Below are 13,458 nucleotides of genomic sequence, written 5' to 3' on the forward strand. Positions count from 1 at the left end.
GCCGTGACGAGGCTTTGTCCTTAGAAGAGCAAGAGTAGAGCCGAGGCTATGCTGAGCTTTGGCCCCGCCCACCATCCTGGCCGCGAGGAGGAAGAGGGGAAAACAAGCCCCGCCCCTTCTCCTGAGAGCAAGCGGACCTTCTTGGGCTTTGGCCCCGCCCATCATCCCGGGCGCGAGGAGGAGGAGGGGGGAGAGGAGGGGAAAACAAGCCCCGCCCCTTCTCCTGAGAGCAAGACCTTCTTGGGCTTTAAGCCCCGCCCATCATCCCGGGCGCGAGGAGGAGGAGGGGGGAGAGGAGGGGAAAACAAGCCCCGCCCCTTCCAGCACGCGACAGCTGTGACGAGGCTTTCTCCTTAGAAGAGCAAGGGGGCCCTTTAAGCCCCGCCCACCATCCCGGGCGCGAGGAGGAGGAGGAGGGGGGAAAGGAGGGGAAAACAAGCCCCGCCCCTTCCCGCACGCGACAGCTGTGACGAGGCTTTCTCCTGAGAGCGAGAGACACAGCAGAGGCCCATTCGCTACTTTCCGTCGCCGGCTCTTCCATCCTTCGGTTCGCCCTCCCTCCGTGTCGGCAGCGCGCGCTTGCTTGGCTCTTCTCAGAACGCTGCTGTTTTCCTCCCCCCCCCTTCCTCCCGCAAGACGGGGCTGCTGGCGGTTGGAAGCCCTGGCTGAGTGAGGCGAATGAGGAGCGTCTGAGGAGAAGGAAAAGGAGGAGGAAGGGCGGGCATGTCCTCCTCGGCTGCCCCTCAGCCACCAGTTCGAGGAGCGGAGGAGGAGGAAGACAAGAAGGCGGCGACATCTTCTTCTACTTCTACTACTACTACTACCGGCGGCGGGGCCTGTGCGGCGGAAGAGCGCCCTTCCAAGCAAGACGAGAGCAGCGACGACGACCAGGGCCCGGCCTTTCCACCTCCTCCTCGCCGTCACGTGACCGAGGCCCCCCTCCCTAAGGAGAACCCGTGGGCCCGCCGCTGCTGGAAGCCGGCCTCGGCCTCCTCCAGCTCGGCTTCCCCTTCCAGCGCTTCCGCCGGCAGCGAGGGCGAGCCTCACGACCCAGGTGAGGGCGGAGGAGAGGGGAAGAGGGGCGTCGTGGGTTGCCACACTCTTTCCCGCCTTCCTTCTCCTCTACAGCAGGGATGGGACAACTTAGGCCTTCCTTCCAGGTGGTTTAGACTTCAAGGCTTGGGCCTTCCTTGCAGGTGTTTTGGACTTCAACTCCCACCATTCCTAACAGCCTCAGGCCCCTTCTTTTTCCCCCTCAGCCGCTTAAGCTGTTAGGAATGGTGGGAGTTGAAGTCCAAAACACCTGCAAGGAAGGCCCATGTCTGGAGCACTTGCTCTCCTAATGGCGGCGACCCCGAATGACACCCAATTCGTGGGAAAGCAAGGCACTTCCTGGCGCCCTCCTTCAGTAGAGCAGAGCAGCGCGTCGCCAGATTAGGAGGATGAACCTGAGAAGGGGTGGGGCCTGCCTTAGAAGTTGTTTTACGAGAGCGAAACGGCTGAGACAGGGCTAAGTCGTGGTTGAGGTTAGCGTCTGGAAGCTACAGCTGGCGTTCAAAAAAAGAAAAAAAAAACACTTAAGAGGGGAATGATATCTTGGGGCCTTTCCACACAGACGTAGAACCCGGAATACCCAAGCAGATCATTCACCATGTCCGCTTTGAAGGGGAATGTCTTGAGTCCACACAGCCATAGAATTCAGAATAGCAAGGGAGATTCTCCTCAATACCTGATTTGGACTGGGTTATAATAATAATAATAATCTTTATTTATACCCTGCCACCATCTCCCCAAAGGGGACTCGGAGTGGCTTACATGAGGCCAAGCCCAGCGATTCATTACAGCAACATAAAATATAAACAAAATAGCATCACTGCCCAAGAACCCAGAATAGCAAGGGAGATCCTCCACAATACCTGATTTGAACTGGATTATAATAATAATAATGATAATAATAATCTTTATTTATACCCCGCCACCATCTCCTCAAAGGGGACTCAGAGCGGCTTACATGAGGCCAAGCCCAGCAATACATTAGGTTAAAGGTAAAGGTAGTCCCCTGACATTAAGTCCAGTCATGTCTGACTCTGGGGTGTGGTGCTCATCTCCTTTTCTAATCCGAAGAGCCGGCGTTGTCCGTAGACACCTCCAAGGTCATGTGGCCGGCATGACTGCATGGAGTGCTGTTACCTTCCCGCCTGAGCGGTACCTATTGATCTACTCACATTTGCATGTTTTCGAACTGCTAGGTTGGCAGAAGCTAGGGCTGACAGCGGAAGCTCACGCCGCTCCCCGGAATCGAACCTGCGACCTTTCGATCAACAAGCTCAGCAGCTCAGTGCTTTAACCCACTGCGCCACCGCAAACAAAATAACGTCACTGCCCAAGAACCTAGAATAGCAAGGGAGATCCTCCACAATACCTGATTTGAACTTGGTTATAATACTAATCTTTATTTATACCCCGCCACCATCTCCCCAAAGGGGACTCGGAGCGGCTTACATGAGGCCAAGCCCAGCGATACATTACAGCAACATAAAATATAAACAAAATAACATCACTGCCCAAGACCCTAGAATAACAAGGGAGATCATCCACAATACCTGATTTGAACTGGGTTATCTGAGTTCACACAGCCCAAGAACCCAGAATAACAAGGGAGCTCCTCCACAATACCCGATTTGGACTGGGTTATAATAATAATCTTTATTTATACCCCGCCACCATCTTCCCAAAGGGGACTCGAAGCAGCTTACTGGATTATTTGAGTCTACACTGCCATAGAACGCAGAATATCAAGGTAAATAATCCACAATATCTGATTTGAACTGGAATATCTGAGCTTGCTGACCGAAATGTTGGCAGTTCGAATCCAGGGAACGGGGTAAGCTCCCGCTGTTAGGCTCAGTTTCTATCAGCCTAGCAGTATGAAAACATGCAAATGTGAGTACTTCAATAGATATCGTATCTGATTTGAACGGAAATATCTGATTCCCCTTGGTGGCACAGCAGGTTAAACCACTGAGCTTCTGAACTCGCTGACCAAAATGTTGGCAGTTCGAATCCAGGGAGTGTGGTGAGCTCCCGCTGTTAGGCTCAGCTTCTGTCAACCTAGCAGTACGAAAACATGCAAAAGTGGGTAGATCAATAGATACCACTTCTGTGGAAAGGTAATGACGCTCTGTGCAGTCATGCTGGCCACATGACCTTGAAGGTGTCTATGGACAATGCCAGTTCTTTGGCTTAGAAGTGGAGATGAGCACCACCTCCTAGAGTCGCACACGACTAGACAATGTCAAGGGAAACCTTTACCTTTACTATCTAAGTTCACACTGCCATAGAACCCAAAATATCAAGACAAATCATGCACAATATCTGATTTCAACTGGAATGTTTGAGTCCCCTGGTGGCATAGTGGATAAAACAGATGAGCTGCTGAACTTGCTGACTGAAAGGTCGGCGGTTCAAATCCGGGGAGTAGGGTGAGTTCCCACTGCTAGCCCAGCTTCTGCCAACCTAGCAGTTCGAAAAAATGTAAAAGTGAGTAGATGAATAAGTACCACTTTTGCGGGAAGGTAACGCTGTTTCATGCAGTCATGCTGGCCACATGACCTTGGGATTGTCTATGGACAACGCTGGCTCTTCGGCTTAGAAAAGATGAGCACCACCCTCTAGAATTGGACACAACTAGAGTTAATGTCAGGGAAAACTTTTACCTTAACCCACAATACTTGCTTTGAAGTGGGTTATCTGAGCCCACTGCCATAATAATAATAATAACTTTATTCTTGTTCCCCGCCTCCATCTCCCCGAAGGGACTCAAGGCGGCTTACATATGGCACAAAGTGCCTAAAATAAAGCATAAAATGAACACACAATACAATACAATAAAGTAAAACTATACCATATAAAACAACAATTTAAAACTCAGGACAACGGCCAATGACTTCTGGTGAAAACTACTGTAAGGCATGACCAAACTTTAAACAAGACGAAGGAATGGAATAGTGGGGTGAAAGTGCAGTGCTGAATATTTAATTGCGAACCATTAGGGCTAAACATTCTCAAAGGCTTGTTTAAACAACCAAGTCTTCAGAACCCAGAATATCAAGCCAGATCATCCACAATACCTGCTTTGAACTGGGTTATCTGAATCCACACAGCCGTAGAACCCAGAATACCAAGGCAGATCATCTGCAATAATCTGCTTTCAGTTGGAATATCTGAGTCCAAACAGCCATAGAACCCAGAATATCAAGGCAGATAACCCACAATCTCTGCTTTAAACTGGGTTACCTTGGGGATGGAGAGATGAAAAAAATGTAATTTGGGAAACTGGAATAACTATTTATTTGAGCAAATAGAATTGGACATTATAGCTTGTAGTTCGGGAAAGTACACATGAGGACAAAATAGAAGAAATTAAAGAGAAATGGGAAAATTATATGAAATGGATAGATGATAATGACAACAGTATATATATTGTACAAAGATTAAGAAAATGGTGTTCATGATTAAAGATAAAGATATAGATGAAAATGTGGTAGGGTGGGGGAAGGGAGGGTGGAAGGAGGAATAAGAAATGTAATGAGAAGAATCAGTTTTGTAAAGAAGGTGAATAGACAATATGGAATCATTTTAATATTTAGAATGTATACATTCAACAGTTAATTATCTACTCACAGATTGTGTTACTAAGAACATAGTAAAAATTAATTTGTTTAAAGGAGGAAATGGAAAAATTAATAGGGCATAAACTGGTGTTGAATAAAGAATTCTTCACCCAGAAACTAGACAAGAATGAAAATATTAAGGATTGGGTGAAAATTATAAAATACATGACAGTCTCAGCCCAAGCAACTGTGGCCTTGGGCTGGAAAGAGCATAGAAAGTGGGAAATTAAAAATGGTTTGAATATCTAGCTGACTACATGCTCCAGGATTATTACATCCTTGAAAGGAGAACCAAATACACATCAGGCTGAAACAAGAAGAACTGAGATCTGAAATGGGGAAGATTGATAGATAAAGGAAAAATATAAAACATTGAACCACACTCTCACCACAATTGATCAATTAAAAATATTTGAATGAAGGAAAGCACCGTTGGGGGGAGGGAGGGGAGTAATACTGATAGACACAGGTGGGAGATAAATGTGGAATCGGCAATGTTAAGATTATTAAGAGAATAACATTCTGTATGTATTTTGAAATGGTGACTGATTTCAATATTATTCTACCCATGTTTACAATTAAAAACATTAATTAAAAAAAGGAGGGAATGATATCAAGAAAGGGGCGGGGGGGGGGGGGGGAGACAACAGGAAGTGAGGGAAATCTGCCCCTAAAAGGGGAAAGTCACTCCAGAAAGTTTTATCATGGGGGAAAGGTGTCTCCACTGAAGCTTTCTCACCAATCCTTGTTTCCACAAGTCAATTTTTTTCAAAACCCAATTTTCACAGGGACAGAAAGAGAGGTGAAATATTTCAAACAGGGTAGAACAAGATAGACCTTTCCATTTACTATCCAAAGCTATAAAATACATATTTTTTTCTGGAGTTACACTTAAATATGTACCTGTTCTGACTTGCATACAAATTCAACATAAGAACAAACCTACAGAATCTTGTTTGTAACTTGGACTACCTATATATTTTTCTTTAGCTCATCCTTTCTTTAGTCATGTGTGCCAATATCCCTATCCTTATTTGTTATGTAATGCAACCTATCAAAATCGTATCGGCTTCAACTGGGCTTTCAGTCTTTTCCTTTGCAAGCCTTTGAAAGATGAGGATGGCAACTTGTGACCTTTCAAATATTGTTGGATTGCAACTCCTATCTGGAATAGAGAGTGGGGAAGCATGCTTACTTACAATCCAGTTTATATGTTGCTACCTCTCCAACTTGGAAGTTAATGGGATAACTTCATACCAGGATATATGATAAATCAGTGCCAAATAAGTTACCTTCTATTATTTTGAAATGATGTCACATTGAGGAGGGAGCAAGCTTGTCATGGGAGTTATAGCTTTGCGAGGCCTTTAGCCTCTGCCAATTCGTACTGATGCCTCCCCAGACTCTTGGGAAGAAAAGACTAACAAGTTTATAAAACTGCGATTTCCATGATTCTACAACATCGAGTCATGACAGTTAAAGTGGTATCAAAATGCATTAATGGTACGGTGTAGATTTGATTTTTATTGTTTAGACACGTTCCATTTTGCTGTATTGTTGGTTTTCATCCTTTTAAAATCTGGTTAAGGAAAGCAGATTCACAAACGTTGCAACAGGTCGAGTGCCCCTTGTCTGAAATGTTTGGGACCAGAAGTGTTGTAGATTTTGAATTTGGGGAAATTTCAGGACATCTGTATTTGCATATGTGTACATAATGAAATATCTTGGAGATGGGCCCCATGCCTAAACACTAAATTTATTTATGTTCCATACACACCTTATATACATAGTTTGAAAGTAATTTTGCACAAAATATTTTTAGTAATTATATCCATAAAACAGTGTGTACATTGAATCATCAGAAAGTAAAGGTGTCTTATCTTAACCACCCATGTGGATAGTTTTGGAGTAGTTTGGATTTCAGAATTTCAGATTAGGGATGCTCGACCTGTACTGATCTTATTTCCCACATTTGTATATGAAACTGTATTCCTGGTTGCATCAAAAGTGGTGATTGTCTACTGTAGTAAAACAGTGGGTCTGCTTATGGTAGTGTTTATGGTTAGTGTGTGTGGTACACTGCAGTCGTATAAATGGAGGCTCGTTGCACAAGGTTTTGTTGGGTAATAGCCTTGTGATGCTATTAAATACATTCCTAAATAGAAATCAAAGTTTGGTATGACATAGCTTTTTGTTTGTTTTTGCACATTATATTGTCAACATTATTTAAGGTAAACATGAAAACCATAGGTTTTCATATATATAACTCCTCATTAAACAGTACATTAGAAGCCATGATTCTTTGTCCGTTGAATTAACTTTTGTTCATTTTTATTGAATCAGGAGTTGTTATTCATAGTTGATTCAGGCTCATGAGAAAGTATGCTGATGGCAGCAAATTTATTCAGCAGTTGGCTGGATTATAGACTGAATCAATACAACATGAAGCTCTGAAATAATTTTAGTTGATAGCAATTAAAAACATTGTTGGCTTGGTAACGTGCTTTTATGGTTGACTTCAGAAATATTTCTTGACATACTTGCCACAAAGTTAAATCCATTTGATCACAAAAATTGTGTGCAAAGGGGGTTCTTCCATCTGTAAGTTTGGTAAATGTCAGTCTTCTGATGGCACCGAACACATAAAGTTAGAAGAAGACAAAGCATTGTAATATAAACTCATGCGTTACTTTGTAGTCCATGCTTTGTGGTCTTGCAAACAACTGTAATGTTTTTATCACAAATCAAACGAAGATCCACATAGTCAAAGCAATGGTATTCCCGTAGTAACCTATGGATGTGAGAACTGGACCATAAGGAAGGCTGAGCGAAGGAAGATAGATGCTTTTGAACTGTGGTGTTGGAGGAAAATTCTGAGAGTGCCATGGACCGCGAGAAGATCCAACATTCCATACTTAAGGAAATAAAGCCCAACTGCTCATTAGAGAGAAGGATATTAGAGGCAAAGATGAAGTACTTTGGCCACATCATGAGAAGACAGGGAAGCTTAGAGAAGACAATGATGCTGGGGAAAATAAAAGGAAAAAGGAAGAGGGGCCAACCAAGGGCAAGATGGATGGATGTTATCCTTGAAATGACTGGCTTGACTGGCTGAAGGAGCTGGGGATGGTGACAGCCGACAGGGAGTTCTGGCGTGGTCTGGCCCATGAGGTCACAAAGAGTCAGAAGTGACTAAACAAATAAACAACAAATCACTGTGGTATCTCGAGCAGGAATGATCAAGAAATAAAATTCTGGCAGATGTAATATTCATATTTTTGGAAAATTGCATTTATAACCTTTTGGAAAAAAATATCTTTTGGAAATCATAATTTTTAAAGAAAAGCATGACCTTTCAAAGAGAGCCAAAAACTCTTTAGAGTAGAATCTTACCTTGTGGTATACAATCAGATATAACCTGTTGTCTCTGATCTGTTAGAAAATAGAGATTTTGCCAGTGCATAAAAACAGCAGAGCTGTAGAAGTGTTTTGCAGTGCCATCTATCTCACAATTTTTTTATATCATGCACTCCAGAAACAAAATGAAGTAAAATGATTTAAAAAAACAACCTTCATGTGTTCAGCATACACAGGTACAAAACTGATCAGTTCAGTTTCAGATATGTTTGAGATCATTCTCTGTGCAATCCAGCTAGGGGATCTCTTATAACAAAACAGCTGTCAACTGGTCACATACTCAAAAAGAGATAAAGAGCATGTGGTCTGCAGCCCCTTTTATAGCTTATCAGGAACCATAAAGCAAGCCACATACCAAAACATACATACAGGAAACAGTAAGCAACAGGATCCATAGATAAACATATTACTAGAGAAGGCTTGAAGATTTCCATTGACATTTCCAACACATATGATCTTGGAAATATCAATATTTTTAAGGCCACATTGATTGCACCATCCTCAGCAGATCTCCTTAAGCTGACCAGAGTTTAGATGCCTTGGACAGGTGTAATGTTGAGGACACGTGGTTGCCTCTATAAGATGGCAACAACAAAAACTAAAATGGCAGCAACAAAAACTTAATTGAGTACCTTAAGTCAGCAGTATGATAAATATGATAGAAGATATAAATATACCATAACCAGAGGAGTTTTGTGAATGCAAATTCAAGAATTTACTCAATGCCCAAAAACACACACATTCACACAAAATGGAGCACACGTTTTGAGTAGTTCTCAGCCCTCCTTGTCTTGCTAAATATGCAACCAGTAGAAATGCAAAAGATTTTATGGGACAGTTTTTGTCCCAGCTATTTTTATCTGTAAAAAACCAATTGTATATGGCAGATACCTGTAACAGAACAATGTGGCAGTTTTCCAGGTGAAAATATAATCAATTGTCTACTTTTTAACCATAGTTCTTTGAAAATTCTATGGCAAATCATGGTTCTGTGATGCTAAACTTTCCATCTCCTTAGATGAAAATTTATTTCTTCATGTAATGTAGCTTCATATTTGTGTTTTTTACATAATTAATAAAATGTTCCTGTTACTTTAACTTGTTGGAAAGCACCCATATTAACTCTCACTCAAATTATCATATTGTAAAAAGGGGGTTAAGTGTGGTTGACTATATTGTATTGGAACTTGAGTCAGGAAATCCCATTTCAGATTTCTGCTCATTCATGAAATATATTCAGTGACTTTTAAATATTCACTATTTTTTTAGCTATCTCACCATACTCATTTTAAAGGAAAAGTGGGTATGTAGAGAATAAGCATGTCTACTATTTTCTAAACCAGGCATGGGCAAATTTTGACCCTCTAGGTGTTTTGGACTTTAACTTGGCTACCAGGCTGTTAGGAATTGTGGGAGTTGAACTCCAAAACACCTAGAGGGCCAAAGTTTGCCCATTCCTACTTTAAACCCTTTGAAGGAAGAGTGAGATTCATAATAACAGAAATATTAAAGAATTAACTTATTATGTTTTTAACCATCTTCTATTGTGGCTTGCAAGTACGACTCTCAAAATGTAAATTTCTTGCGGAAAATTGAATTGGCATTGTAGTATTTATGTTATTGTTTCAAGTTTATTTATGTATTTATATGTTCACTATAACGAAATTTTAAAGCAGTTGCTGCTATACTGCAAACATTAAAGCACATGAAAAATGTATAACAATAAAATAGATCAGTAACATCAGTGTGTACTGTTTGCTTTTCCATATTATCTGCGTTATAATTTATTAGGAACAAGAGCATGTTTTTTCTACTACATATTATCAGTAGGTGTCCATTTTAAATATGCATTATGGAATAATGGAGACATTAGAATCCATCCCACTCAAAGGGATATTTGTTTCATAGATTCTGAGAGATCCCAGTTTCAACTTATAAACACTCCACTTAACCAAAATATAAAAATAATAGATTAGCTACAATAAATTGCTCAGGGAAGGGAAGTAACATAATGTGACTTTCCTTGCTCTTGCTTTTTCCTTGAATCACTCTGAAGACTGTTTTCATAGGATTAAGGGATCATGCTGAATGGAGAAATTAATGGCAAAAGAATCACTGTCTGTGCCTTATTTTTATGGATTGTCATCATTTTTTTCTAGATAATTTATCCAACAAAATACAGCTTTCAAACATGTTAGTATACCAGATACAGGCAGTTACAAACATCTGACTTACAAATGGCTCATAGTTACAGACCGGGGTTAGACAACAGAAAGTGAGAGAAGTTTCTCCCTTGGAAGAAAAATTCCCTCCTGGAAAAGTTCTCGTGGGAGAAAGGTGTCTTCACTGAAGCATTATCACCAATCCTTTTCACAACAAACCAATTTTTTTCAAAATCCAATTATCACAGGGACAGAAAGTGAAGTGAAATCTTCTGTACAGGGACACAGGCAGCAAAACAAACGTCATAGGGTTGTTAACTTATCCCTAGGCTATCCAGAACACACTCTCTCTTTTACACACACACACACAGAGAGAGAGAGAGAGAGAGAGAGAGAGACACAAATTCAACAAACCTATATATATTTGGCTAGAGTTGCACTTACAAATGTACCTGTTCCGACTTACAAACAAATTCAACAGAACCTATCTTGTTTGTAACTTAGGGACTACTTGTATTTAAAAATCTGATATTTTTCACCAATTATAATAGAATACATTTGAAAATGTACATTACTCAGAAGTATTAAACTTCTCTGAAGAATAATAGCTTGCTTCAAATAATGTATCTTCTTTTTAGAATTGCAGGGTTCTGCTAAAGTCATAAGGGCAGGAAAATCAAAGCTAACGAAATCCAGTAAGGTATGTATTGAGGAGAAAAACAGTTTCACGATTTGTTAATCTGACTTCCAGTTGTTCAATGTATTGTTGTACAAGTAACACTACCTCTGTTTATTAAATATAAAAACAGGGTTGTTGTTTTTTTACTGTAACTACTTACTATGTGCACAAGACTGCATAGCTTGAGCAGTAAATGTGTTACTCTGATTATTTGAAGGCTTAGTGGCAACAAAGCATATAAGTCATTTTTGGATGTAGATTTAAGTTATAAGCTTACCTGATTTTAATTTCTTGCTAATTATTGGCTGTGAATTTTAGAAATGGAATGTATGCAGAAAGTATTATGTTAAATGATTTTAAGCAAGAGAGATGAATTGTTATTTTAGAAATGCAATTTTTTTGAAAATACATGTGTATTAGCTGACTTGTGTTGAACAAGTCATTCACTACTGTATCTTGATTGTTGAATCAGCTGTTCAGTTTTCGAAAGGTTCAATATTCATAGGAAATAAACAGCTTCCCTTACCAATTACTTTAAATACAAGTAGTTGAAAATAAATAACAAGCAGGAAGGCTGATTTAACAAGCAAAATTAAATTTGCATATGATTCTTCAAACTTTGCTATCCTATTAAGCACTTTGTAAGTAGCTTCATAGCGCTACTGTCCATTTGAAAAAATGCCATCTTTGTGTTAGTTTTTAAAGGGATATGTAGAATTGAAACTTATGTAATTTGTACATCTTATGTGCGCGAATTTGATATGTTTCCATTATTTTAAAACATACCTTAATCACAGATTGTTATTTTTTCCATATTATATACACAGAAAACCAGATTGAGATGTTGAGGCAGATTTGGGTTCTAAGGCTACTAAACAGCCTGCTGACCAGATCTGTGCTGAAATAGTTGATGCGTCTGGCTATAAAATAATAACGATATTTGTTTTGATTAATATAATGTGCTAGGGGTTGTGAACTCAAGAAAAGTATCTGTGAATTGTCTGGAGGATTCTAACTGCTATAAAAACCATATATATTCCACCTGTCAGATGTAGATACAGTTGGCTACTTAACACACACACTCATGGTACATGAGCTCAGATGACCAGTATGACTACATTGAGTTCCCAAAAGTAGTTCTCTCCCTGGATGCCAAATCTGGTGGAAAGCCTGACTATGTGGAGCCATATGTCTCTCTCAGCAGAAGAAGGAGGCAAAATCCTTTCTTGACAAATAGAAGTAACAGAAGCCTGGCTGTTCTTCTCTCTTAGCAGAGGAAAGAGGCAAAACTTTGTTTTTTTGGTGAAGAGGGATGCATGTCTCTGCGCAGTCAGAGTTTCTGCTGGATTTGGACCTGGGGAGGGGGCTGTTTCAGGACCTTAGTGTAGCAGCCAGATTTCCAGAACAGATCAATTGCGTATGATTTGGGCTTTCAGTACTTATTTCTTTGCTCTTAAAGAAGTGGATCTCGACAGACAATTAATTTGTTGTTATCATTGTTACAGACAAATGACTTCAGTGATGCAGCAAACTGGCCAACACCAAGTGAAATCGCAAACTCTGAAGTAGGTACACTAGAGATGTTGTTTATCACTCCCCTGTGGCAGATGTTACTTGTTTCTAAGCATCTGAAATCAAACGTTGTACTTTGCTCTTCTCACTGTTTTATTTCCATGTCTCCTTTCTTTGGGGCTGTGTACAGTATGCTACTTTCCTGGTTATTTATAACACTAGAACTTCTTCCAGTTTCAAAAGACTGGAGTAGGCAAGAATGATAAGCCTATCAGGATGGTATCAGGTATCAGACAGATTGCTGAGAGACAGGAAGATACTAATACCCTCTTATGTGGGGACATGTCCCCCTCACACTGCTGCTGTAAATGTACTCTACACGAATACAGTAACGTTGATAAATAATAGGTATGTGAGGTGGGGATGGTGGGAATGGTAGTTATATTTTAAATTATTTTTTTCATTTAGTAAGATTCAGTTTTCTTAAAACAATTAGGTAAGAACAGAGCAGGGGTCATTAATTATAATTAATTATACAGCTTATAATTTTACTCCATAAATATGTTAAGATCCGTGTATGGGGATGGAATATGAGGCAGCTCTCAGTCTGCAGGGGGCATACATTAAGTCTATTCCTCACTCGCTCTAACTTGCTTTTCTCTAAAACCCAAAACCAGAACAAGGCAGTGAATAGAGGGTTTGGGGAGATAGAGTCAATTAGAACAAGGAGTCCATATGTAAGGGATCATAATATTTGTGACTTTAAAATTAATCTGAAAACAATGAGAGTAATTGCTTGTTATAAGCATACATTACTATTAAAGCTACATCTCTCCATATAGATTATATTAAACAATAGTGTACTTCTGCTTTATGATGAATTTTCCTCACTCTTGATTTAAACTGCTGTGCATACCGCATTTCTTCGCATAATAGTCATTGCATAATAGTCACATATTCTTGGGGAAAGGCAAAATGGGTATTTAGCTCTTTCCTGCAAAATAGTCACTCACTT

The 13,458-nt window shown here is 40.4% G+C and overlaps 1 protein-coding gene across 1 annotated transcript in view; it reads left to right on the top strand.

The window, feature by feature from the left end:
* Window positions 1-308: 308 nt before the first annotated feature.
* Window positions 309-13,458, top strand: part of LARP1B (La ribonucleoprotein 1B) — a 42,922-nt gene continuing 29,772 nt past the window's right edge. The window contains exons 1-3 of the mRNA XM_060778950.2: window positions 309-1,054; window positions 10,891-10,952; window positions 12,437-12,496. Coding sequence (XP_060634933.2) covers window positions 724-1,054; window positions 10,891-10,952; window positions 12,437-12,496 — 453 coding nt within the window. The 5' untranslated portion in view covers window positions 309-723. The remainder of the gene's footprint in view (window positions 1,055-10,890; window positions 10,953-12,436; window positions 12,497-13,458) is intronic.

This window comes from Anolis sagrei, chromosome 5 (genome assembly GCF_037176765.1).
Source record: "Anolis sagrei isolate rAnoSag1 chromosome 5, rAnoSag1.mat, whole genome shotgun sequence".
Taxonomy (NCBI): Eukaryota; Metazoa; Chordata; class Lepidosauria; order Squamata; family Dactyloidae; genus Anolis; species Anolis sagrei.